At 34.7% G+C, this 27,853-nt stretch overlaps 1 protein-coding gene across 2 annotated transcripts in view; it reads left to right on the top strand.

Annotated features, from left to right (window-relative positions):
- SPOPL (speckle type BTB/POZ protein like) overlaps positions 1–27,853 on the top strand; it is a 61,902-nt gene that overhangs the window by 29,579 nt on the left and 4,470 nt on the right. For both annotated transcript variants that reach the window (XM_078070741.1, XM_036117564.2), the window contains 9 exons: positions 4,536–4,672; positions 4,858–4,979; positions 5,224–5,375; positions 6,849–6,976; positions 12,196–12,373; positions 12,454–12,509; positions 13,879–14,001; positions 24,310–24,452; positions 24,541–24,594. In XM_078070741.1, coding sequence (XP_077926867.1) covers positions 4,595–4,672; positions 4,858–4,979; positions 5,224–5,375; positions 6,849–6,976; positions 12,196–12,373; positions 12,454–12,509; positions 13,879–14,001; positions 24,310–24,452; positions 24,541–24,594 — 1,034 coding nt within the window. In that variant the 5' untranslated portion in view covers positions 4,536–4,594. The remainder of the gene's footprint in view (positions 1–4,535; positions 4,673–4,857; positions 4,980–5,223; positions 5,376–6,848; positions 6,977–12,195; positions 12,374–12,453; positions 12,510–13,878; positions 14,002–24,309; positions 24,453–24,540; positions 24,595–27,853) is intronic.

Raw genomic sequence — 27,853 nt, forward strand, 5'->3', positions numbered from 1 at the left:
GTTTAGAGATTCATAAGTGGATAATAAGAATGTGAAGAAATTCATTGGTATGATGACAAATTCAGGATACAGATAACTTGGAGGGAGAGGAGATTTGATGCTGGGAGGGCACACAAGGATAGTGGGAAGATGGTTGACATTTTCTGAATATTTGAAATTCTTTATAATTTATGAAGTTATGTGTATGTCTATGACATATACATTTTTTTTTAAGATTTTATTTTATTTATTTGACAGAGAAACAGCGAGAGAGGGAATACAAGCAGGGGGAGTGGTTGAGGGAGAAGCAGGCTTCCGCAGAGCAGGGAGCCGGATGCGGGGCTCGATCCCAGGACCCTGAGATCATGACCTGAGGTGAAGGCAGTCGCTTAATGACTGAGCCACCCAGGCACCCCGACATACACATTTGAACACTAATTTGGCACTCAAACAGTTTGTTAAAGTAGAAAATTACATGTGTTTATTTCAATAACAAGAGTCTTGTTTTCCTTTAATAAGTAAAACTAGGAAACACTACTTAAAATTTTTAAAAGCCTATGTAGAATATGGGAGAAACCTTTACTTATTTGTTAATATGTGCTGATTGATTATCTTGTATTATTCTCTAGATCTTATTTTAGTTTTGCTCTCTCTTTCTGCAAGCTTTTCTGTAAGAACAAGATTAGGAAGTCCTGAACGTCCTGGATGTAATTGATAGTCCGCTGTTCTTTTTTTTTTTTTTGAAGAGAGAAAAAAAAAATAGAATACTGGAAACAGCACTGAAATGGAACTTGGGAGTTCTTTTTCTTCTAATATTTATCTATCAGTATAAACTTGGACAGTTTATTTCTCTAGCCATCTCTCTCTTCTTGGTCCTCATCTATAAAATGAGAGTTGGGCCAGTTAGGTATGGGCTGTTTCAGCTCTGTAATATCAGAAAGAGCAGCTGATTCCATGGAAAGAGTATATATAGACTTCGGAGCCCGTTAAATTTGTGTTCAACCATTTTCTGGTTATCTACAGTCTAAGCTTTCTAACCTGTCTGATCATTTTCTCATGGGTAAAATGGGATTATTACCACACATCTTACAGATTTGTTTGAAGAATAACAAGGTATGTAATGTCTTGTAAGTGCTCACCAGCATTCTCCATACCCCCATTCCATAAGTGCATCATTTGCAAGAGTAGTTAGAAAAAAAACAAATCTTAGTTGGCTTTATATATGAATTATATTGTGAATTACACTTGAGGAGGGTAGTAGCTCTTGTGGAGGCATTAAAGAAATTTCTGTTCTTTACTCTTCTGGTTTTTTAAACTTTTTTATGCATTTTATTAATGTTAAATTAGTTGGTATCTTACAAAAATTTAAATATTAGGAAGATTAACATTAACGTTTTCTTTGACTAAACATCTCTCAATCTCTACTACTTAGAAAGTAATACACGTACATACACACATACATGTTTTCTGTGGGTTCATATGGTATCCAAATAACTGTATTTTCTACTTTTAAAAATAATGACTTAAGGGACGCCTGGGTGGCTCAGATGGTTGGGCGTCTGCCTTTGGCTCAGGTCATGATCCCGGGGTCCTGGGATCGAGCCCCGCATCGGGCTCCCTGCTCAGTGGGGAACCTGCTTCTTCCTCTCCCTCTGCCTGTCACTCCCCCTGCTTGTGCTCTCTCTCTCTCTCTCTGACAAATAAATAAAATCTTAAAAAAAAATGACTTAAATTTCTTTATTAATATAAAGAAAAATTAGAAAATCTCACCACCCAGATATAGCCTCTATTAATATTTAGGTGTGTATCTTATCAGTGTTGACACTGTAGTGCCAAAGTGCAACTCAGGGATCTTTGTGCCAGTCTGGTTTTTTTCATGCATCTGTACTTCTATTGACTCTGACTCTCTATGCTATTTATATTTATATAAGTGAGATCCTTTTATATATGTATACTCATTTATATATGTATATATAGAAGTATAAAATTATATATTATTAAATATATTACATTAATTAAAATTGTATATACCCACACACAACAGATCTTGAATACTTTCCCTGTCATTAAGAAAATTTAATACTGCTAATGGTTGTATAGTTCTACATGTATATCACAAAAACATACTGTATTTATACTTATGTTTTTCCACAGTTGTAATACTTTTCCCAGGATAAATATCTAGGCTGAATCTGGTAAAGAATTTCTTGTGATACTAATTGTAAAATTGTTTGAGGGGAAAGGCTAACCGGGGCACCTGGGTGGCTCAGTCATTGAAGCTGCTGCCTCTTTGGCTCAGGTCGTGATTCTGGGGTCCTGGGATCAAGCCCTGGCATCAGTCTCCCTGCTCAGCGGGGACCCTGCTTCTCTCCCTGCTTGTGCGCTCTTCTCGCTCGTGCGCGCTCTCTCTCATAAATAAATAAAATCTTTAAAAAAAATTTAAAAAAAGACTTACCAGTAATGTCTGCCTCTGCAGTTTTGTTGGCTGTACAGAGATTAATGATTTAAAATAATCTTTAACCATACTATAGGTAAAAAATTGTATGTGTTCTTTTTGTATTTCATTGATTACAAATGAGGTTAATTTTTTTCTTTTCATGTGAACTGCTTGTATATCTCACTATTTTTCTGAATGTTTTTTGAAATCATTCTTAGTTGCCAGAAATGATATAAATTGTTCTCACAGCCATCAAATGCCATAGGTATTCTCATACTTATAATAAAATTAGTAGCTTTTTTATTAGCATCATTTCCTTCTCTTTTGTCAGGAATTTCACCATAAAAAATGAGAAGGGAGATTATTAAAACAACTTTATAATTTATATTCCCACTAGAACTGTATGAGAGTGCCTATCCTTATACTGTCAGTCTTTTGGATTGTTGTTGCCAGTCTAATAGGTTAAAAAATGGCTTCTTAATTTTCTTTTAATTTGTATTTCTCCAATAAGTAAAGTTCTTTTTCTGTGAATTATTTGTATTCATTACTTTTTCTAATTTTCAGGAATTTCTTACATACTAGGGAAATTAACCCCTCATGTGATGTAATGCAGTGCAAATACTTTTCTTGGTTTGTGTTTTTGAAATTGTTCATGATGGTTTGTCAGCTTGCTTTAGAGTAACTGGCAAAGTATTAACTAGGATAGGGCCCTTTCACATATTTCTAACAGGTAACTCTGATAATCATTGCTCTTTTAGTACATTTATTAATTGAATTTGCTTAAGAGAAATATCCAATTCATATTTCTGCTCATATTTCCTCTCCCAGCCCAGTAGACAACAGTGGTAGTTTTATCAGTCTGGGCCTAGCCAGGAAAACAGCAGCTTTGCTGCCAGGTCAGGTGGATCTGTGCATCTTTCCGATAGCTTTCTTCCATCTTTGTTTTCCTTGTTTCATACTATGGTTTCATTGTTTGTAGACACAGAACAAATATTTTCTTACGAATTTTGGATGATGTGCCTGTGTTTGAATGTAATCTTGAAACACCCCCACCCACACCCCTGCAAACTACACTACTTATGTCCTCTTGAGTTTCGCTTTTCTTTTATAGACTTTCCACGTTGCAAAGTACCATCCTTTAGTCACTAATGTTCTGGCAAGATTATGCTGAATTAATTATGTGTCCAAATGAATGTAGTAAGAGAACAGCTAACTAGGAGGAAATTTTATAAGTACATATTATCTGGTAGGGGGCACTCTGATAGAGACAAAATCTTCAACGGAGACCTGTTTATCTGAGATAGAGGTAGACTTCTGTGGAAATCTTTGTAATTCTTCACATAAAATATTGCTTGTTAGTTGCCACTCTGTTTTGACCAAAACTTGGACAGATGAGTGACTAATATTTGTAGTTTTCAGGACTGTTCTAACTTTGCAACCCTTTTGATTTTTGTGAATATATCAGAAGATAAAGGTGAATCAGATACTAGTTGACCCTTGAATAACATGGGTTTGAACTGTGCAGGTCCACTTACACGCAGATTTTTTTTCAATCAATATTGTACAGTAAATGTATTTTCTTTATGATTTTCTTAATAACTTTTTCTCTAGCTTACTTTATTATAAGAATACAGTATAAAACACATATATAAAATATGTGTTACTCAGCTGTCATGTTATCAGTAAGGCTTCTGGTCAATAGTAGGCTATTAGTAGTTAAGTTTCTAAGGAGTCAAAAGTTATATGTGGATTTTTGACTGCCTGGATGTTCAGTGCTCCTAACCCCCACCTTATTCAAGGCACAATGACAATTGTTGCCAGTAAGCGTCCATGTCATTTTGTGATTTTATGTTTATACTCTTACTATTAAACTATATTTTTTGGTTTGTGCTATTTTGATAAGTATACCTTTATAAAATAATATCTATAAGCATTAAGTTTGTTTAGATTTTAAGTGTTACATGTCACAAAGGATTATGATTTCTTTTTTTAATTATTGAAATAATGAAACCCTTGCATGTTCCCTCATAATCAAATTTGGAAAACTAATTGTTTTATTTACTTCCTCTTGATTCAGTCTAACCTTTCGATCAATAAATGAAACTTCTTTTCTTTGTAGTAAAGTATTCATCTGTGTGGGATATTGTATAAATCTTGGAAGACTGCAGTAAAGTGGCAATGTCTCGGGAACCCAGCCCACCTCTCCCTGGAGATATGTCTACTGGTCCTATAGCAGAAAGCTGGTGTTATACACAGGTACATGCTGTTAAAAATGCCTTACTCTATGTCATTTACAAATTTTATAGTATTTTGAAAATATCATAAAGCATTTTGTTATAGTTATTCCAGGTGTTAGAAAAGTGGGTCACAGGATTTTTAACATGTGACAAGTTAAAAGCAAAAAAGTCATCATTGTAAAAGTGGTTTTCTGAATCTCTTAGGTTAAAGTAGTAAAATTTTCCTACATGTGGACCATTAATAACTTCAGTTTTTGTCGAGAGGAAATGGGTGAAGTGTTAAAAAGTTCAACATTCTCATCTAGCCCCAGTGACAAAATGAAATGGTAAGATTTTTGTTTTGAATTTTTGTTTTTGATATAGTCTTCAGCTACTTTATGGTTTTGATATTGATTCTTAATGGGTTATATTAGATTTATAATTTCCTAATAGTATTGAGAATTATAAAGAACTGGAGATATTGATAGGAGTGCTATTTGTGATATTTAACAACTAATTTCAGTATTGCCTCTCTCTTTTGAATGTTTTAAGTTTTATATTCCTCCATATGAGCCTATTGTTTTATTTTAGGTGCCTGAGGGTAAATCCAAAGGGATTAGATGATGAAAGTAAAGACTACTTGTCCTTATATTTGCTTTTAGTCAGCTGCCCAAAAAGTGAAGTTCGAGCAAAATTCAAATTTTCCCTTCTAAACGCTAAAAGGGAAGAAACAAAAGCAATGGGTAAGTGATTTGAAGTAAAGAAGTCTCTGAGTAACTGCATGTTAACTTATGTACTTTTACCTAAAAAAGGATATATTTTTTTCCCCATTGAAATCTGCTTAACCTCAAACATGCAGTGTGGCCATTGTTTAATTTAATTTAATTTAATTTAATTTTTTTTTTTTTTTAAAGTCTTTTTTTTTTTTTTTTTTTTTAAAGATTTTATTTATTTATTTGAGAGAGAGAGAGAATGAGTACATGAGAGGGGGGAGGGTCAGAGGGAGAAGCAGACTCCCCGCTGAGCAGGGAGCCCGATGCGGGACTCGATCCAGGGACTCCAGGATCATGACCTGAGCCGAAGGCAGTCGCTTAACCAACTGAGCCACCCAGGCGCCCGCATTGTTTAATTTTAAATGCTGGTCTGGAGTTTTGGTTGTTTTAATAAATCTTAGACTTCATAAGACATGTAAAATTTGTTAAAAATAATATTAAAATTTTACTTTTTCATGTCCTAAAACAATATTTACTTGTCACTTAGAAAAATAGTTGCTTTTAGGGCAAGGTGCCTGGTTTAGTTCCTGGCAAATATAATTGGTGTTCAGGAAATAGTTCTCCCTTACTGTTTTTCCAGATAATAAAATCGGAGGAACAATGTGAAAGGAGATTGAATGTTCTGGTATTCTGTCACTAGAATTTTTTTGAGCAGTGGACTGAACACTGACCAAAAGGAAATCAGTTTTCCTTAGTCTCAGGGCCTATTAAATTCATTTTAAAGCTTCATATATATAGCCAGCTGAAACCATGTGGCCTAGAACTTCATAATAGAAGAGCATTGTAGGAAACGTACAGTGTGCATAGTAGGAAAATATATCATAAACTGCCACATTAAATTTTAAGTGATTTCCAGAAGTGAATCACAGAATCAAGTAACGTCATTACAAAACAAAAAAAAAACTTCCTCCAGATAAAGTTTTAAATAATATCTTTTATTGCCTAAGTAATACATTGTTTTATATATATTTTCCTCATGTCTGACATTTATGGTAGTGGGGTGTCTTGGTTTAGGCTGCTGTAACAAAGTACCATAGACTGGGTTGCTTATAAACAACAGACATTGAGGGGTATGTTTCTAATCAGATTTTGATGAGGAGGAATATGCCTATGCCAATGTATTTTGTTCCTCCTTCATTATTCAAGGGCCTGCATTCTTAGAGAGATCTCTTCCTTCTCCAGGAGATTTGATACGGCTTTTCTTCTACTTAGAGATCCAGAAATCTGAAAGTGAGCTCATTGATGGTGGCCAGAATTTGAATACTGCTGTGAAATAATCTTGTCCTACGTGATGTAACTCTTAAGACATTTCATTTATGAGCACATATATCTATAATTCTTATGACGGATGTATTGGCCAAGTTTTATTTTTGCATATTCATTTAACTGTGTTATCAATTAGATGATTTTTTTTATTTAAACTTCTATTCTGTTTTCCACCAGAAAGCCAAAGAGCATATCGATTTGTACAAGGGAAAGACTGGGGTTTTAAAAAATTCATTCGAAGGGATTTTTTGCTTGATGAAGCTAATGGTCTTTTACCAGACGACAAGCTTACATTATTTTGTGAGGTGGGTATATTTTTTATTTCGAGGAACTCCAAAGTTATATTTCATGATAAAGCGAAAATATAAAGTAGAACTATATTGGGTATACTTTTTTTTAATTGGGTATATTTTTAAAATTAAGTAATTGGTATAATTGATAAGGTTTTATTTGTAAATGTTTTTACCAGTAAGACTAGATTGTTTTAGAAATCAGTGTAGTAAGTAGCCCATCCTGAAAAATATCTGTCATGTCTATAGCTATAAATTATATATGGTAGTTATACTCCCAAATACTAAATACTTCTTCCTCCTAGGAAGACTATAGATGTGTATATCTTTATATGAAAATTTGTAAGTATCTTCTTCATTCTGAATAATTGTAACATAGATGTTCATTATTTTTTGTCATATTCAGGTTGACCATATTAAACATGATTAGTATTGTTATCAGTTTGAATACATACATAATGAAAGTTCCTGAAGAGATTGGGAAGGTTTTTGTTTATTCAGACAGTTGGATTCATTTAATTAAATAGATGTTAGCATTATAAGAAATAGCATCCCAAATTTTTAAGATTTGCCCATGTCTGTTCACGAACTTGTGAGGTATATTTATTTGTATAAAATGTCGTATTTTAACAGTAACCAGCATAGCCCCTGTATTAATTTACACTTATGATTTGTCTTAATTTGAGACTGGAATTCACTTTTGTCATTGTTATCATTACATGGTTTTATCTATACAAATAGTTGAGATTCCTCTTTGGAGTGAATTCAAGGATTATATTATGTTACCAATACAGTTTATAGAGAATATACATCAGTAACATAGTTTCATCAAAATGTTTAAGGTAGTTGATAATTTTCATAGGAAAACTAATTGAAAGGTTATGATCAAGTAAACTCAATGTTAAATATATTTCAGTAAGGTATTATAGACCAGTGAGTGTCTTGGAAGCATGGTAACTTACCTTAACTGCTACTAAATTAGCTTTAATCTCTTTGTAGAAAATATGTAGAATTTCTTGGCAACATTATAAACTAATTGTATGTTTTTATGCTGTCAGAAAAATAATTGAAATGTGGCTCTAGAGACTACATAATGCAAATATAGTGCATCTTATTTTCACTTAGACAAGTTAAATGAACTGTAGGATGAATTCATGAATATAATTATTTCGTTGGTAAAGCACATACCACAAGTGTCTTCAGCAGAGTTTATCATTAAATAATTTGTAAAACAAATACTAAAACACTTGTTGCCAATAGACATATATTCAGAGTAGTATTTTAAATAAATACAGGTATTATTTAAAAATTTTAACATCCTTAATGTAGGTTCTTCCAGAATTTTAGCAGTTATCTTAAATTCCAACATGTTAATTTTTTTAAAGCATATAATCTTTGAATTTAAAGGACCTTAAAAAGCTATGTAATCCAATTTCAAAAATTTACTGCAGTTAAAAGTCTTTATGTAAATAAACTCTTTAAGAAAATATTTTTTTTTTTTTTAGAATTAAGATCGTGTTTACAGATATTTTCCTAAGCATATTATATTGGAACCTAGTCAACCAAGAAATTCAGAATGAAGGCTGAAATTAAGATCTTTTTTCAATATATACTTTTGAAGTATGTTTTTTTATCCACATGCTAGTGACCTCCTAAAAATATAACCCACCATGACTTACATTTTAAGTTGGCATTGATCAGATACAGTTTTGGATACTTGTAATATGTACCTTTTTACTGATGTAGAGACTTATACCCTGGGCACTGTATTTAGCATCGGTGGGCAAAAAGTACTTTGAACGAACATTCCTCATGCCCTCCACCATTTCTTCTATACCTCTCATTGATGCCCTTCCTTCTACAGCACCTCCAGCACTGCTTGCAGAAGAGGAGGAAGCATTGCACTGCCCTACCTAAAGAACTGCCTCCTCCCCCTCCCCTGCAAGTGGTGCTGTAGACAGGTAAGGCAGTTGGGTGCTACCCTTTTCCTGCAAGACCTAACTTCATCTTGCAAGTTCCACTATGAAGCAAGTAGCCAGAGGTAGATATCTCTAGCAGTGTAAAGAGCTCTGCCCCTTCTCTCCCTCCCAAAGTGATGCAGAAGACAGGACTTGAGGAATACATTTGAAAAATAGAAAACTGTTTAGTTCATCTTTTTAAATCCAGTAGATTTTTAGTCTCATAGTCTGTAGACCCATAGTATTCCACGATTGCAGAACATTATGCATATACAGAAAGAATATATGTTATGTATTGAGTTTTTCATAAAGTTAATTCATCTAGAAGGATATACCATTTTTCCCATCCTATTTTTTTGTTGCTAAGATATCACTTCTGTTTTAAAATACTTGTGATAATGGATGGAAGTTAGGTTTTATTCTTTAAAAAGCCCTTTTATGGCAAAATGAAAAGTTGACAGCCCTGTTTCTGTCACCCAAATTTTTAAGAAGGATGCCTATCTAGGACAGTCAAAAAGTCTAAGATCCACTATTTTAGAAGATGTGAAATTGGACTGTTGAAAGTTTCTCACTGTGGAGCCACTGTGAAGGATGGTTAGGTAAGAGTGGCAAAATTTGTACTATGATGAACCATTATAAATTCCTAGTTTTTAAAACTAGTTTGGAGAGTTGAGATTTTTTTAAAACTGGAAACAGTAGTCACCTCAGTTCACACTATGGTAGACCCAGATTTCTAGGGTAGTCACAGTTGATTAGAATTTGTACATGTTCATCTTTAGTCTAAATTATATTCTCACAAGCTAAAACCACATTTGAAGAAGAGTTTTCAAATGTGTTTGAGGATTTGTTTTGCAGCATTTGTCAATTTTGAATATTGTAACTTTGCCTTTTTATTTTGAAAGAACAATTTAACCCTAAGAAAGAATCTCAGACTTTTTTCTGAATTTTTTACTCTAGGTTCCATTCAGTAAGAATGTTCATTACCTGTATTTGAATATGTGCTAGAGAAAACTAAAATTTTACCAGTTTCTTAAATATAGGTATCCAGAAAATAATCAGATTTTGTTCTGTATTAATTGTTAATTAGATCATTAATTTTTGCTGCATAAATAGTCCCTTGAATACACCTTGAAGTATGAAATGTTAATTAAGTCTTAGTTAAAATTTGTGGTCGCCATGATAATACTATGTAGATGTATGTTAATAATACAACTTCTTCTGAATTATGATTACATATACAAAATAAAAATATAACATCATCAATAGCTATGCCTGATAAAAATGGCTTTATTTTTTGATCATTTTATTTCTTCTATCACCTGATTTTGGCCAAATTTTTACGTTTAATGTATTATTTTGAGTTACAATAACAGGTAATAAATAGAATTTAAAAAATCCTTTCCTAAAATTAAATATGTTGTCATATTTTTATGACTTGACTGCATACTTTATGCAAGTAATTGAACTGATCCACTTTCTAGTGTCTAGAAATTTTTAAGACCAGTACTTGATAGGAAGAAATAAATATTGTCTATATGATAAAAAAGTGATCTCTAACTAAATCCTGAGTATCAACACCAGCATTTTTAAAGTATCATTAAGTTATAATGGGTAGCGTAATAGGGTAATCAGGTAAGGATTAGTGAAGTTTTTCTTTTTTGTAGTCATTTTAGAAACAATTTGGATAATTAAAAAATTAATAGAACAGAGAACCTTTATTGCTAGAATTAATTTATTTATTTATTAATTTATTATGTACACAATGTCTTGGCTTCTATATGTAGAAAATTATCTCACAGTATTGTTGCAATAAATCCTTTTTGAACCATAGTTGCATTAAAGTAGTGCTAATGATTTTAAAAGATATCCAAAGAAGTATTTGTGTAGTACAAAGAATGATTTAAAAAAAAAAAGGATCTGAGAATTATAGTCTCTAGTCTTCCTTTGATACTGATTGCCAGTGTGATTGACACATTAGTTACCTTCTTTGATCTTCCTTTGAAATCTTTCTATAAAATAAGGTGATTGGATTAGATGATTTCTATGATATATATGATGCCAAATAGTTAATAATGCAAGTTGAGAAAACAAAATGGCTAATAAAAATATCCTCAGAAAAATAAAGTTTTTCTTTAGAAGTATCCATCCATTCCCATGTGATACATGTTTATATACATCAGGATGAAGGAGAACTTCCTGAGATTTAATATTCTTGAGATATTTTATATTGTACCATTATTATATATTCTGTGTTAGCTAACAAATGACCACAAAACTTAGAAGCTTAAAACAGTAGATAACTAACACATAGTACTAATGCACTAATGGTTCATTTACTCTGAAATATTTGCTTTTTTTTTTTTTTGAAATATTTGCTTTAATAATTGAGTAGTATTTTCTTCCACTTATTAAATGTAATATGAAATTTCTAATATTAGTAACATACTTTTTCTTAAAAGTGGTGCTCAAGACTCAATCGTGTTTTAAGATTTTATTCAGTATATAGTCCTCTTTAATGAGAGAAAATTTAATTCATATTATATTGAAATCTGTATAAAAGCATTGTTTTAATCATACTTTTATTATTTCATAAACAAAAGGTCTACAAATTGAACTAAATTGTATTATTATTACTGTTGATTATTATAAAAGATTTCCATGAATTTTAATGAGTACAATTGGTTTTGTGAGAATTCTTGTACTTTACAGTTTAAATCAATATTACTAGATATTTAAATAAATTTTACTAGAGTCAAAACATGTAGAAATCACACCTACAGTACTTCCCAAGTTACATATCATAGACTGTAATTTTATAACCTTTTTTAATACTATAAAAAGTCCTTATGAGTGTGATGCCATGTTTATTACATGTGTAGTAATTTTTAAATGTTGATAGGTCTTTGGTGTGAGAAAATAAAAATTAAAGAAATTTCTTCCTTCACCTCACAAAAATGTCTCCTGCTTGTTTCAGTTTGACATCATCTTATGACTTTTATTTTCCTGAGAAATAGTTTTTGTGATTACTTTAATAACCAAGCATTCCAACCAATCGATAAGCCATTTATTTACATAAAATGTCACGTGAAAATCAATATTTTCTATATTCTGTCCTTTAAATTGTATCCTTAAATTTAGTTCCCAGTATTAACATTTTTGATCAGGAGTACTTTGAATTGTCCAAATGATTTTAATGATAAGAAATTTAAGTATAGACTTAATAACTACTGATACTAATTTGTAAAAGTGTTTTTCTTGCTATCCCTTTTTTATTAGGTGAGTGTGGTCCAAGATTCAGTAAATATATCAGGACATACTAATACAAATACTTTGAAGGTGCCTGAATGTCGACTAGCAGAAGATTTAGGTAATCTCTGGGAAAACACAAGATTTACAGATTGCAGTTTTTTTGTGAGAGGACAAGAATTTAAAGCTCATAAATCTGTACTTGCAGGTACTTTCAACTTTTGGGTAATATTGTACATTTTTCCCATAAATCTGTGCATTAAATAATGATGCATAATCTTGTTACAGCTCGATCCCCAGTTTTTAATGCAATGTTTGAACATGAAATGGAAGAAAGCAAAAAGGTAAACATGGTTTAAAGGCTAATATTTAATTTGTACTACTGTAGAATAGTGAAATGTATATATTGAAAGTAATGGTGCATGTTCTCATTGTTACATTATGATTTTAGAAATAGAAGGATAGGAAAAAAAATGTGTTCTGTAGTAGAACAATAGATGTAGCCTAATGTGGATGAATATTCCAGATAATACCTATTTTGTTGTCCATCTGGTGGCAAACTAAGTGGGTAGTTGTTATCCAGAAGAGTGGTTCTGGTCCATAGCTATTTGAGAGTTTCCTGGTTAAGATGTTTATTCCTCTTTTCTAGACTATGTGTTGATTTTGGAATTATACATTCTTTTTACCACTAAAATAAGAAGATACTTATTAGATTTTTAAAAAATGACATAAATTACATCATTGTTATTATATATTTAATCAATATATTACATCTTTGGTTTTCCCAAATGTTTCTTCTTCACCTGTCATCTTGAAATGTAGTCAGATTAAAGATCAGAGATTGATTCTTTGCTGGTTGCATTACATGTGAGCCTTCATGCTCTAACTGGGTAACTCCAAAGTTTATTTATGTGGCTCGCCTTCGTTCTTTCTGTAGAACTAAAGGCTGCAGCAAATAGCTGCTTTCTTTCCTTGGATTGTTGTTCTGCCAGGTACTATGATTAGCCTTCTGATCACTTCCACATGAGGAGACATGAATAATGTCAAATGTTATTGTCAGCAAAGGGTCAGAAAAGTTTGGTATTGTTTAGTGTTAGATGTTTAGCTTCATTGATCCCGAGAGAAACCAAATACGAAGATGTAGGAGTAAAAAAGGAATTACTACTCATTGGACTCAAGTATGTTTTGAGCAGAGAGGTAATTTGCCAGTAGATAGTATGACATGTCATTTTTGCAAAAGGGAGAATTCCAAGGTAGTGGGCTGTGGAATTATTTGAAATACCTGACCCTACTTTTGCTTAAAGCTGGGAATAGTACCATTGGTTGTGGGGTCTTAGGCATTGTACTATGACCTTGGAATTCAACAAAGAAAAAGTTAATAGCTGTCTTCTTCTAAGATAGAGGTTAAGAACTGAACACGTGTATTTTGTTTGGCCTAAAGGCTTTCGTTTGTTTTTGTTTTTATAATTGAGAAATTGAGGTTTTATATACCTACATGGTAGTGCTTGACTGGGTATACTTCTGTTAGACCTGCCTGCTTCACTTTGCTTGCTTAGCTTACTGAAGATTTACTTACCTCCATTTTCAAGTAGAGTTTAAAATAGAGCACTTGGGTGCAGATTTAGTTAAATTATTATTCAAGTTTCGCTTTGGTTCATTTGTGCGTGTGTATGTTCTTTGAGTATAACTTTTTTATGTTGTTTTTAATATCAGAATCGAGTGGAAATAAATGATGTAGACCCTGAGGTTTTTAAAGAAATGATGAGATTCATTTACACAGGAAAAGCACCAAACCTTGACAAAATGGCTGACAACTTGTTGGCAGCTGCAGACAAAGTAAGTAAGTAGGTCTTAAAAAGCTGAAGAATCTCCTCAAGCTTATTGTGTCTAGAAAGCTATCATCAAATGAAAACCCCAAATAACTTAAAATATTGAAGAATTAATTTGTACTATTTATAGATGGCTCTTGAGCATATTATGAAATAACATACAGTGAAGATATGGAAATGAGATTTTTTTAATCAATAAGGCATAAAAATATCTTGAACTAGTTAGAATATATAAAATAAAATAATAAAAAAGAAGAAAATATTGGATTTTTTTCTAACTTAATTTCCTGTATTCAGAGATTTATTTTTTAACATGATAGCATAGAAAAGAGAAAAAAATTGTTAATTTTATGATGTTCTTTTATAATGGTGATTTTTTTTTTTTTAATTTATGTTTTTATTTGAGAGAGAGAGTGCACGCACCCATGAACGGGGGTGGGGAAGGGGCAGAGAGAGGGGGAGAAACAGACTCCCCGCTGAGCAGGGAGCCCAACAGGAGGCTTGATCCCAGGACCCCGAGATCATGACCCGAGACGAAGTCAGATGCCCAAACAATTGAGCCACCCAGGTGCCCCTATAATGGTGATTTCTTAAAGTTTGAGAAACAACGCAAAAATACCAGAAAATCTCAAAGCCAATAGTTCTCAGTCCTGTAAGCATATTTGGAGGTTTTTCTGAAAAGTATTTATGTTCATGCCACTTATGTCCATGCGTATAATATGTAAGTTTATGCATATGCCTATGTGTGTGAATATGTGCATGTATATATACATACATGTATACATATATATACATACACAACACACATACTACACACAGAGAGGGAAAAAGAGAGTGTGTGATATTGTACTTTTTTTTAAAGATTTTATTTATTTGACAAAGAGAGAGCACAAACTGGGGGAATGGCAGAGGGAGAGGGAGAAGCAGGCTGCCTGCTGAACAGGGAGCCCAATGCGGACCTTGATCCCAGGAGACTGGGATCATGACCCAAGCTGAAGGCAGACGCTTAACCAACTGAGCCACCCAGGCACCCCAATATTGTACTTGTTTTGTAAAATACTACCAGTGGGGCCATTACCAGGCCAAGTGTATATAGAATCTGGTTTTTTTTTCTCCAAGTTGTTATTTAAATTCCAATTAGTTAACATACAGTGTAATATTAGCTTCAGGTGTACAGTATAACGATTCAACAGTTCCATACATCACCTGGTGCTCATCACAAGTGCCCTCCTTTATTCCCATCACCTATTTAACCCATCCCCCCACCCACTTCCCTTCTGGTAGCCATCAGTTTGTTCTCTGTAGTTAAGACTTGTTTCTTGATTTGCCTCTCTGTTTTTTTTTCCTCTTTGCTCATTTGTTTTGTTTCTTAAATTCACATATAAGTGAAATCATATGGTATTTGTCTTTTTCACTTAGCATAGTATTCTCTAGCCCCATCCATGTCATTGCAAATGGCAAGATTTCATTCCTTTTTTGGCTAAGTAAAATTCCATTCCCCCCCCATTATATATATATATATATATATATATATATATATATATATAAATATCAACTTGGGCTATTTTCTTAATTTGACTATTATAGATAATGCTTCTGTAAACATCAGGGTGCATATATCCCTTTGAGTCAGTATTTTTGTATTTTCTATTTTTAACTTTCTGAGGAGATTCCATACTGTTTTCCAAAGTGGCTGCACCAGTTTGTATTCCCACCAACAGTGTAAGAGGGTTCCCCTTTCTCCACATCCTCACCAACACCTCTTGTTTCTTATGTTGTTGATTTTAGTTATTCTGACAGGTGTGAGGTGATATCTCATTGTAGTTTTGATTTGCATTTCCCTGATGATCAGTGATGTTAAACATCTTTTCATGTGTCTGTTGGCCATGCATATGTCATCTTTGGGAAAATGTCTGTTCATGTCTTTTACCCATTTTTATTGGATTATTTGGTTTTGGGGTGTTGAGTTTTATAAGTTCTTCATCTATTTTGGATTTTAACCCCTTACTGGATATATCATTTGCAGATATCTTCTCCCATTCTGTAGGTTGCCTTTTAGTTTTGTGGATTGTTTCATTTGCTGTGCAGAAGCTTTTTATTTTGATGAAGTCCCAGTGCTTTTGCTTTTGTTTCCCTTGTGTTAGGAGACATATGCAGAAGGAAGTTGCTACGGCCGATGTCAAAGAGTTACTGCCTGTGTTCTCTTCCAGGATTTTTGTGGTTTCAGGTCTCACATTTAGGTCTTTCATTTTGAATTTATTTTTGTGAATGGTATAAGTAAGTGGTCCAGTTTCATTCTTTTGCATGTTGCTGTCAAGTTTCCCCAACACCATTTGTTGAAGAGGCAGTCTTTTTCCCATTGGATATTCTTTCCTGCTTTGTTGAAGATTAATTGACATATAGTTCTGGGTTCATTTCTGGGTTTCTATTCTGTTCCATTGATCTATGTGTCTGTTTTTGTGCCAGTACCATACTGCTTTGATTATTACAGCTTTGTAATACAACTTGAAGTCCAGAATTGTGATGCCTCCAGCTTTGCTTTTCTGTTCCAAGATTGCTTTGGCTGTTCAGGGTCTTTTGTAGTTCTATATAAGTTTTATGATTGTTCTAGCTCTGTGAAAAATGCTATTGATATTTTGATAGGGATTGCATTAAATGTGTAGATTGCTTTGGGTAATATGACATTTTAACAATATTTGTTCTTCCAATCCATGAGCATGGGATGTATTTCCATTTCTTTGTGTCATCTTAATTTTTTTCATTAGTGTTGTATATTCTTCAGAGTACAGGTCTTTCACTTCTTTGGTTAGGTTTATTCCTAAGTATCTTATCGTTTTTGGTGCAGTTGTAAATGACATTGATTCCTTAATTTCTCTTTCTGTTGCTTCATTATTGGTATAGAGAAATGCAACAGATTGTACGATGATTTTGTATCCTGAGACTTTACTGAATTCATGCATCAGTTCTAGCGGTTTCTTGGTGGAGTCATGTCTTCTGCAAATAGGGAAAGTTTTACTTCTTCCTTGCCAATTTGTATGCCTTTTATTTTTTTGTTGTTGTCTCATTGCCATGGCTGGAACTTCCAGTACTATGTTGGTGAGAGTGGACATCCTTGTCTTCTTGTTCCTGACCATAGGGGAAAGGCTCTCTGTTTTTCCCCAATGAGGGTGATAGTTCATATATGGTCATTGTATGTTGAAGTCTGTTCCCTCTAAACCTAATTTGTTAAGGGTTTTTTTTTTTTTTTTTTTTAATCATGAATGGATGTTGTACTTTGTCAAATGCCTTTTCTGCACCTATTGAAATGATCATATGGTTCTTATCCTTTCTTTTATTAATGTGATCTGTCATGTTGATTGATTTATGAATACCGAACCACCCTTGCAGCCCGGGAATAAATCCTACTTGATTGTGGTGAATTATTTTTTTAGTGTATTGTTGGATTCAGTTTGCTAGTTTTTGTTGAGGATTTTTGCATCTATCTTGATCAGGGATATTGGCCTATAGTTCTCCTTTTTAGTGGTGTCTTTTTTTGGTTTTGGTATCAGAGTAATGCTGGCCTTATAGAATGAATTTGGAAGTTTTCCTTCCTTTTCTGTTTTTTAGAATAGTTTGAGAAGAATAGGTATTAACTCTTCTTTAAATGTTTGGTAGAATTTGCCTGTGAAGCCATCTGATCCTGGACTTTAGTTTGTTAGGAGTTTTTTGATTACTGATTCAGTTTCTTTGCTGGTTATCCGTCTGTTCAAGTTTTCTATTTCTTCCTGTTTTAGTTTTGGCAATTTATATGTTTCTAGGAATTTATCCATTTTTTCTAGGTTGTCCAATTTGTTGGGCATATGGTTTTTCATAATACTCTTATAATTGTATTTCTGTGATGTTGATTGTTATTTCTCCTCTCATTGTGATCTTATTTATTTGAGTCCTTTCTCTTTTTTGATAAGTCTGGCTAGAGGTTTATCAATTGTATTAATTTTCCCCAACTCCTGGATTCATTGATCTGTTCTACTGGGGTTTTTTTTTTGTTGTTTTTTGTTTGTTTTAGTTTCTGTATCATTTATTTCTGCTGTAATCTTTATTATTTCCTTCCTTCTGCTGGCTTTAGGCTTTGTTATCCTGTATCTAGCTCCTTTAGGTGAAAAGTTAGCTTGAGATTTTTCTTCTTTCTTGAGGTAGGCGTGTATATTGCTATATACTTCCATCTTAGGACTGCTTTTGCTGCATCCCAAAGGTTTTAGACCATACTGTTTTCACTTTCGTTTCCATGTATTTTTTTTTTAATTTCTTCTTTGATTTCTTGGTTGACCCATCATTGTTTAATAGCGTGTTGTTTAACATCCTGTATTTGTGGTCTTTCCAGATTTTTTTCTTGTGGTTGACTTGCAGTTTCATAGCATTGTGGTCAAAAAAGGTGCATTGTATGATTTTAGTTTTCTTGCGTTTGCCTCTTTATGGACTAATTTATGATTATTCAATTCTTGTATCTTGTTAGATTGTCCCCTTTATTATTATATAGTGTCCATCTTTGTCTCTTGTTACAGTCTTTGTTTTAAAGTCTAGTTTGTCTGATGTAAGTATCACTACTCTGGCTTTCTTTTGACATTCATTTGCATGGTAATTTTCTCCATCCCCTCACTTTCAATCTGCAGGTATCTTTAGATCTAAAATGAATCTCTTATAAGCAGCATATATGGGTCTTGTTTTTTTTTATCCATTCTGACACTCTGTGTCTTTTGATTAGAGTATTTAGTCCATTTACATTCGAAGTAATTATTGATAGCTATGTATTTATTGCCATTTTATTACTTGTTATTGTTTCTGGAGATTTTCTCTGAACCTTTCTTGTCTTTGTTACTTTTGGACTGTCTTGCAAAGAGTACCCTTTAATATTTCTTGCAAGCGTTGGTTTAGTGGTCAAGAACTCCTTTAATTTTTGTTTTTCTAAGAAACTCTTTATCTCTCCTTCTATTGTGGAGTTTTTTTTTTTTTTTTTAAAGATTTTATTTATTTGACAGAGAGAGACACAGCGAGAGAGGGAACACAAGCAGGGGGAGTGGGAGAGGGAGAAGCAGGCTTCCTGTGGAGCAGGGAGCCCGATGCGGGGCTTGATCCCAGGACCCTGGGATCATGACCTGAGCCGAAGGCAGACGCTTAAGGACTGAGCCACCCAGGCGCCCCTCCTTCTATTGTGAACGAATCCTTGCTGGATAGAGTATTCGTGGCTGCAGATTTTTCCCATTCAGCACTTTGAATATATCATGCCACCCTCTTCTGGCTTGCCAAAATTTCTGTTGAGAATCTCCAGCTAGCCTTAGGGGTCTTCCTTTGTAAGTTAAGGACTTCTTTTGTCTTGCTGCTTTTAAGACTTTTTTTTTATTACTATATTTTGCAAATTTAATTATAATATGTCTTGGTGTGGGCCTGCTTTAGTTGATTTTGATGGGCGTTCTCTATGCCTCCTGGATCTGCAGGTCTTTTCCTTCCCCAGATTAAGGAAATTTTTATCTATTATTTCTTCAAGTAAATTTTCTGTCTCTTTTGCTCCCTGTTCTTCTTCTGGACTCTTAGAATAGGAATGTTACACGTGATGGAGTCACTGAGTTTCCTAAGTCTGTTCTCATGCATAATTCTTTCTTTTGGTCAGTTTCATCATTTTCCATTATTTTGTCTTCTGGTTCACTGATCTGTTCCTCTGCTTCTTCCAGCCTGCTGTTCATTGCATCAAGCCTGTTTCTGATCCTGTTTATTATATTCTTCATCTCTGATTCTTTTTTAATTCTTTTATCTCTGTGGTAGGGGTCTCACTGATTTCTTCCATTCTTTTCTCAAGTCCAGTGAGTATCTTTATGATCATTGCTTTAAATTCATCAGGCATGTTACTTATATCTGTTTCACTTTGATCTCTGGCTATGACCTTATCTTGTTCTTTCATTTTGGATAATTTTCTCTGTCTTCTCATTTTGTCTAAGTCTGGGCCTGCTTCTCTGTGTTAGAAAAGCCAGTTATGTCTCCTATTCCTGAAAGTAATGGCCTAATGAAGAAGAGGTGATGTAGTGCCCAGGGCCTTGCACTTCCAGGGAGTGTTTCCAGTGTGTTCTGTATGCACTGTTGTGTTCTGGCTACTCTGTCCTTTAGGCCAGTTGTCCACAAGACTCTCCTTCCCTGAGGGAGGCAGAGTTTCATCCCTGGATGTAAATATGGTGAGTTTTAACTAGGTGTGCTCTGGGCTGCTTGTGAAATGAGACCTGACACCACTTCATCTGGAACTGAGGCCCTACAGAACTATGGGCAGGGTTTGTGCTGGTTTTCTGGAGGAATGGCCTGCTATGCTGGGACTGACGGAAGCTTGACTGAGAAGGGTGGTCCTGCTAGAGTGCAAGGGAGTGGGGCTTGATGTTAGCAATTAAGGCAGCCAGTGTCAGTGCAGTGCTGGCTCTGTATTTATGCTGAGGGGTGGGCAAGTTAACTGGCACTGGCTAGCTCCTTTGTTCTAGGAGAGGTGTCGCTGTGAATGCTGCCTCTCAGGGATGCTCTCAGAGAAGAGCAAATAATCTTACCCTGATGTGTCCCAACATTCTTCAGATAGCTGTTTCCACACAGCCTGCCCCTGGGTTTTTTGTCTGCCTTCCGTCCAGGAGCAGGGCATTACCCTCTGAACTCTATCCGAGCCAAAGCCCACAGATCTTTAAAACTCTAGGCTTTAAGCCCCACTTGTTGGAAGACGTCATGAAATTCAGGTCCTCTCATTTTCAAGCCAGTATTTTTGGGGAAACATTCCCCTTTGCATTCCCCTGTGTGTTCCTCTCTCTCTCACCCTTCTCCACAACCGCAGCTCCCTCCCCTCCACAGCACCCACAATCCATTCTCCCCTAAACCAGGTCTCCACACTTCCTACCTTTATCAGTGTGGCCTCTTCTCTCCCTTTAGCTGTGGAGTTTGTTCTGTCAGTCTTCCAGTCTATTTCTGGGGTATTTAGGATGATTTGATAGTTAATCTAACTGTGTTCATAGGACAGGAAGAGCCTAGAGTCCTCCTACTTTGTTGCCATATTTCTCTCAAGCTGGAATCTATTAATTTCTTATAACTGCACATGAACCTATAACTATCTCAATAAAAATTTAAATTAAAAATGACATTTGCAGTAACATCAAAAATATTAAATATACAGGCATATATCTGGCAAAAGATGTCAAAAGACTGAACTGATAATTACAATATATTGATAAGTGAAATTCCCAGGTACTACCTAAATATAAATGGAAAGAGAAATTTTGTTCATGGGCTAGTAGTCTCAATATTAAAATTTCAGTTCTTAAAATTCGCTAGTAGAGGGGTGCCTGGGTGGCCCAGTCATTAAGCATCTGCCTTCGGCTCAGGTCATGATCCCAGGGTTCTGGGATCAAGCCCCGCATCTTCCTCTCCCACTCCTCCTGCTTGTGTTCCCTCTCTGTGTCTCACTCTGTCAAATAAATAAAATTAAAAATAAAATAAAATAAAATTCACTAGTAGAACCAGCATGTCCTTAGCAGGTTTTGTTTTGTTCTGGTTTTTTTTGACAAGTGGATATAAAATTTACATGCAAGTGCAAGAACCTAGAAGGTCAAAGTGGAGAGCTAAAACTGCATGGTAACAAGACTTAGTATAAAGCTTCAGGATTTAAGGGGCACCTGGGTGGCTCAGTCGGTTAAGCGTCTGCCTTCGGCTTAGGTCATGATCCTGGGGTCCTGGGTTTGAGTCCCGCATGGGGCTCCCTGCTCAGCGGGGAGCCTGCCTCTCCCTCTCCCTCTGCTGCTCCCCCTGCTTGTGCTCTCCCTCTCCCTCTTTCTCAAATAAATAAATAAAATCTTATTAAAAAATAAATAAAAATAAGCTTCAGGATTTAAGAAGTGTTGTATTGGTTACAAGATAGACAGCTTATTGGAACAGAATGGAAAGTACAGAAATAGACTGTCACATACACTGATACCAGTTTTTGATAAAGGTGGAAAGACAGTTCAGTAAAGAAGGGATTGGATACCTATATACCTGAAAAAAATGAACTTTTTATATGAACTTCAAGCCAAATACAAAAAGTAATGCAAAATGGATTATAGATCTAAAATTTAAAACTTTGAGAGAAAACATAGGATAAAGTCTTCACAATCTTGTTTTAGGCAGACTTCTTAGCTATGACACCAAAAAACATAATACATAAAAGAAAAATTGATAAATTAGGCTTAAGAAAAATTTAAGAACTTCAGAAAACACGGGAGAATGAAACGACTAGCCACAAACTAGGACAAAACACTTTGCAAAGCATATATCCAATGAGCAGCTTTTATTCAGAACATAGCTGCTCAATGGCTTTATTTTTTTTTAAGATTTATTTATTTATTTTAGAGAGAGAGAGCACACAAGCAGGGGGAGGGTCAGAGGGAGAAGGAGAGGATCTCAAGCAGACTCCTGAGCGTGGAGCCTGACGTAGAGCTTGATCTCATGACCCTGAGATCATGATATGAGCCGAAATCAAGAGTTGGCTGCTTAATTGACTGAGCCACCCAGGCATCCCTGCTAAGGGACTTTTGTATTCAAACTATATAAAGAGCTGTCAAAACTCAATTACAAGAAAACAATATTATTTCTTTTTTTTTTTTAAAGGAAATATGTATTTACTTTTTTTTTTTAAGATTTTATTTATTAGAGAGTACATGACAGGGGGGAGGGGTAGAAGGAGAAGCAGACTCCCTGCTGAGCAGGGAGCCTGATGCAGGACTCAATCCCAGGACCCTGGGATCATGACCTGAGCCAGAGGCAGATGCTTAACTGACTGAGCCACCCAGGCACCTAACAGTGCTATTTCTAAAAATAAAGAAAATATTTGAACAAACACTTTCTGAACTAATGTCATTTAACCACATCAAAAGATGCTCATTAGTTACTAGGGAAAGGTAAATTAAAGCCATATGAGATATTTCTACACATGTATTATAATAGCTGAGATTACAAAGACCATATTAAGTATGGTCAAGGATGTGTAAGAATTAGGACTCTCATACACTGCTGATGGAAATGTAAAATGTTACAACCACTTTGAAAGATTGGCAGCTTCTTAAAAAGCTTCACACTTACGATCTAGGAAGTCTACTTTTTTATCCAGGAGAAAAGAAAGCATATTCCCATACAGTGACTTGGATGTGAATAGAAGCTTTATTTGTAATAGCTAAAAAACTGGAAACACCCAAGTGTTTTTCAACAGAGGAATTCAGAAGCAAATGTGGTATGTCTATACGCAATGGGATATTTTTTTAGCAATAAAAAGCATTGAACTGTTGATAAAATGGCAAAGACATGCATAATCTCAAATACGTATGCTGAGTAGAAGAAGCCAGTCAGAAATGAGTACAAATTATATGATTCCATTTGTAGAAGACTCCAGAAAATGCAAACTACAGCAGGAGAGAGCATATCAGAGGTGTAGCCTGGAGTGGGGCGAGGGGAGGAATTCAAAGAGGAAGAAACTTTTGGGGATGATGAATATGTTCAATGTCATGATTTAATGATGGTTATATGGTATAAACTTAGCAAAGTATAAACTTTAAATATGTGCAGTTTGCTGTATATCAATTATACTTCAATAAAGCTGCTGAAGTTGTCATAATAACTAAAGAAGTGGTTATCAAAATGATTTTTTCAGCTTTATAATTCATTCTTCAAGACTGAGCAGTGGCAACATACAGTGTACTGGCTGGTACACTTTGGCGTTTTGAGAAAAGAAATTCACTCAATTAAGAGTATTGAGCAAGAAGGGTTTTTTAAAAGAATAAAACCCTGTTTTTAAAATTGACAGTATGTATTTTGCACAAATCACAATTTGCTAAAGAAAATTAGTCTTTCTCTTGAATTCATTTGTATCTTCTTAATACTAGGTTAAAATAACTTTAAGACTTTTTTTATTCTCAATCATAAGGGCACCTGGGTGGCTCAGTCAGTTAAGCATCTGCCTTCAGCTCAGGTCATGATCCCAGGGTCCTAGGATCAAGCCCCACATCTGGCTCCCTGCTTGGCAGGGAGTCTCCCTCTGCTCCGCCCACACCGCCCCCCCCCCCCCCCCCGCTCCTGCTCTAGCGCGCGCTCTCTCACTCTCTCTCTCTGTCTCTCAAAAATAAATAATCATCTTTTAAAAAATAAAAGACTTTTATTCTCAGTTCAAAGTATAATGTGCTTTAACTTTATTTTCTAAGTTACAGATATCAAATATTTTCTAAATTACAAATACCAAGTATTTAAAACTTGGTAATTTGAGTAAATGTTTAATTGTTGTTTTCCTTTTGGATAGTATGCACTGGAACGGCTGAAGGTCATGTGTGAAGAAGCGTTGTGTAGTAACCTCTCAGTAGAAAATGTTGCTGATACCCTTGTCCTTGCAGATTTGCACAGTGCAGAACAGTTGAAAGCACAAGCCATAGACTTTATTAATAGGTAAGCTATGCCTGTATTTCAGTGGGCATGACACCTTCAACATTTTTTCACCGGATTTTTTTTAAGTGTGTTTAAATCTTCAATGCAGGTGCAGTGTACTTCGACAGCTTGGGTGTAAAGATGGGAAAAACTGGAACAGCAAGTAAGATGACATCAGTTTCTGACTTAAAGTTGATCTGCATACATGAAATTAAGTGTTTGCATAGCCTTTTACTCATCTGCAATAAGTATGAATCCAGATATTAGTTATATGAAGCAAACTGCCAGTTATTTTAAAAAATAATAATTTGACTTAGTGGATTCTTGAGGCTATGCTCCCTTGTGGATCAGCTTCTAATGTGAACTGGGATCTACATTTTAATTTCTTAAGCACATATGCTCATAGTATATAACTGAGTCCAGGTATTTCAATGGCTATTGGAGAGCTTTTCCCTGCCCCTTCAGAAAGCATTTCTAAAAATGTGGGAAATACTCATTTTATCCTCTGAGGAGTGTTCCCTCCATATTTGCCTAGAAAATATTTACATTTGAATGTTCACCCACTGCTTCTAGGTTAGCCAAGTCCCTTAAATCATATGGTATTTTAGACTAGCTGTTTAATATTCCCAAATGGTTCAATTTGTTCTTTCCTTTCCCTGGTAAAACTGTAAGAGGTGTGGTAGTTGTTACATGTTTCTAAGCCTGGGCCTTCTGAATATGAACTACTAGAACTTACTATTCCCTTCTTATGTTTTCTTCTCTCATTTTTAGAGTGATTTGTCTACTTTTTGTAATTTTTCAAAGTCAAAAAAGGTGAAGACTAGATAGTTTGAAGAATTTGCACCTGCTTTTGATTAGTTTTTACCTGTAAACCCTTCAATTCCATGTTCACATACTATCAAAAGTTGATATAAGTGAAAAAAGAGTTAGAGACAATGAGTGTTGACCTAATTACTTCCCATTGTTTTCATCCGTGACTACTTTTAAGTTATTGGTTGTTTTCTATATTGGTTAGTGTGTTGATAATACATTATCATCATGGCATTTGATCCTAAAAAAATCCATTTGATTCTAAAATATAATGTATTAGCAGTAAATGATAATTTTGTGATCCTTTGTTCTTAGCCACTTTCAAGTTCTAGTTTTATTCTGTTAAAATATTTTACATTGTACAACTTTTTTCACTGTCAAAATGCCAGTTTATTTCACATCCTCTGGAGAAGCTGTTGTATATACAGATCTTCAATAGATATTTGTTGAATTAAATAAATGAAAATGTCAGATATATTAAGAGGTATCTATTTGATTCTGAACAATTAGTTAAGTTATAAACATAATGACATAGAGGTAATATGATGTCAGGCAAATTGAAAAAAGTTGTTATTAGCTACTGTTTAGTTCCACAAACATTTACCTAGCATCTGTTGTGTCTCAAGCACCATGCTAAGGAGTTGCATATAAAAACAATTAGGAAAAATCCTTCTCTTGAGAAATTTATCTAATGATAAAAGCTAAGTACATAAATATATTATTATAATGTGGTAAGTAATGTGATAAAGGAAGATATGTATAGGGCACTGGATAAAGGCTGGATGGTTTAGGGATGGCTTCCTGGAGATGACATCTGAGGCTTTAAACATGAATAGGAAATAGCAAAACTAAGAAGGAAATAACAGGCATTGTGAACAGAAAGGATAGCTCAATCCAAAGTATAGAAGCATGAAGCAGTAAGTGATCATTCATTTGACAGATATTTATATTTATTACCCAGTAAATACCCTAGGCACTGTACTTATCCGAAGAGTATAGTGGTGAACATGACAAATGTTCCCCCTGCCTTCATGGAGTTTATAGTTTAGCAGGAGGCAAATAGGAATTAGACAAGTAATTGAAATAAAGTGTAACAATAGATAATGTATAGCATACCCATCCAAGCATATAGCAAAAAGAACCTTACCTAAACTAGGGGTAGAAAGCATTCTTGAGGAATTATTGAATAAGCACCTGAAGTATAAGTAGGAGTTACCCTAGTAAAGAAGAGGGAGGAAGTGTGAAAGTCTATCCCACAAAAAGGGAATCAGTTGTGCAAAGTTTGGGTGATAAGAAAGAACAATATAGAGTCAGAGTGAGGTTATGAGAAGAAGAAGCTAGAGAAAGCAGGCAGAGATCAGATCCTAGAAGGACATGTAAATAACACTGAGACTTTAAGACATTATTCAAAGAGAAATGGGCATACAGTGAAAGGTTTTAACCTAGTGTAGGACATGATCAGGTTTTCATTTTTAGCAATCTCTGCATGCAGGGTAGAGAATCGATTGTGGGGAGCTCGAGGTGGTGGTGGTAGTTGAGGAGCGAGGTCAACTACAGGTAGACACCTTGGAACATTATTGGAGTAGTTCAGGCAAGAGATGAAGGTTGAAATTAGACTTGAGTGGTAGTAGTTGGGGCTAGAGAGAAATGGAAAGATACAGTATTTTCAAAGGACAGTCTATAATATTTGGATATTATTTGAATGGTGATAAGTACAAGGGAGAAAAGAGACGAGGATAACTAGATTTGTTATTCGGTATTTACTCTGCATGCTCAGTTAATATACAGCGAGCAGTTCTATATCAGTGTGTGAAATGCCCGAGCATGTAAGCACAAGGTGCACAGGTAGAGGAAGTAGGAAAACTTGTTTCTCTGTCTAAAGAACATGAATACAGGCAATGGGGAACAGTAGAAGAGGATGTAATGTAAACCTGTTTGTGTTATTAAAGCAGCTCATGGAAGCTGGTTTGAGAGGAGCAGGATAGGAAACTAGAAGACAAATTAGGAGACTGTTGTGATAATCCAAATGTGAGATGATGTGAACCTTGACTGGGGATTTGAAATATCTTTGGGAATTAAAATAGGGCTTTTGATGATTGATTGGAAAGGACATGGTCTAGGATGACTCAGGTTTTTTACTTGAATCACTGGGGTTGGTGGTAACATTAGCTGATTGGAAATGAGGGAAGAAGAATTTGGGGCGTGGAGAGAGACCTGTTGAGTTCTTACCTGACGGTTCTGAATTTGTAGGTCCTGAAGCCCTTCCAAATAAAGAGAAAAAGTGGTTGGGAGTGTACCTTGTGGGGAGGCCTAGGATTTAGCAAATCAGTCGTTCTCATCATTGAATATGATAGTTAAAATTGTGAAGAGTGGATACGATAGGATGAATAATGAACCTTAAGGGAGAAGAGCAGAGGGCCAAAGTTGGAACTCTAGAGAAAACCTGTGTGTAACAGCCAGGGAAAAGCTCTTGAAAGAGCTGGTACAGAAATGGTAACAGTGGGAGTTAGGACTATGGAGAAAAGTGTAAGATACTTCTAGAGTATAGAACTTCCAGAAGAATTTAATAGTTTCAGTTGCAACAGAAAATACCAGTAAGGTAAAGATGGTAT

Source organism: Halichoerus grypus, chromosome 4 (genome assembly GCF_964656455.1).
Source record: "Halichoerus grypus chromosome 4, mHalGry1.hap1.1, whole genome shotgun sequence".
Lineage (NCBI taxonomy): Eukaryota > Metazoa > Chordata > Mammalia > Carnivora > Phocidae > Halichoerus > Halichoerus grypus.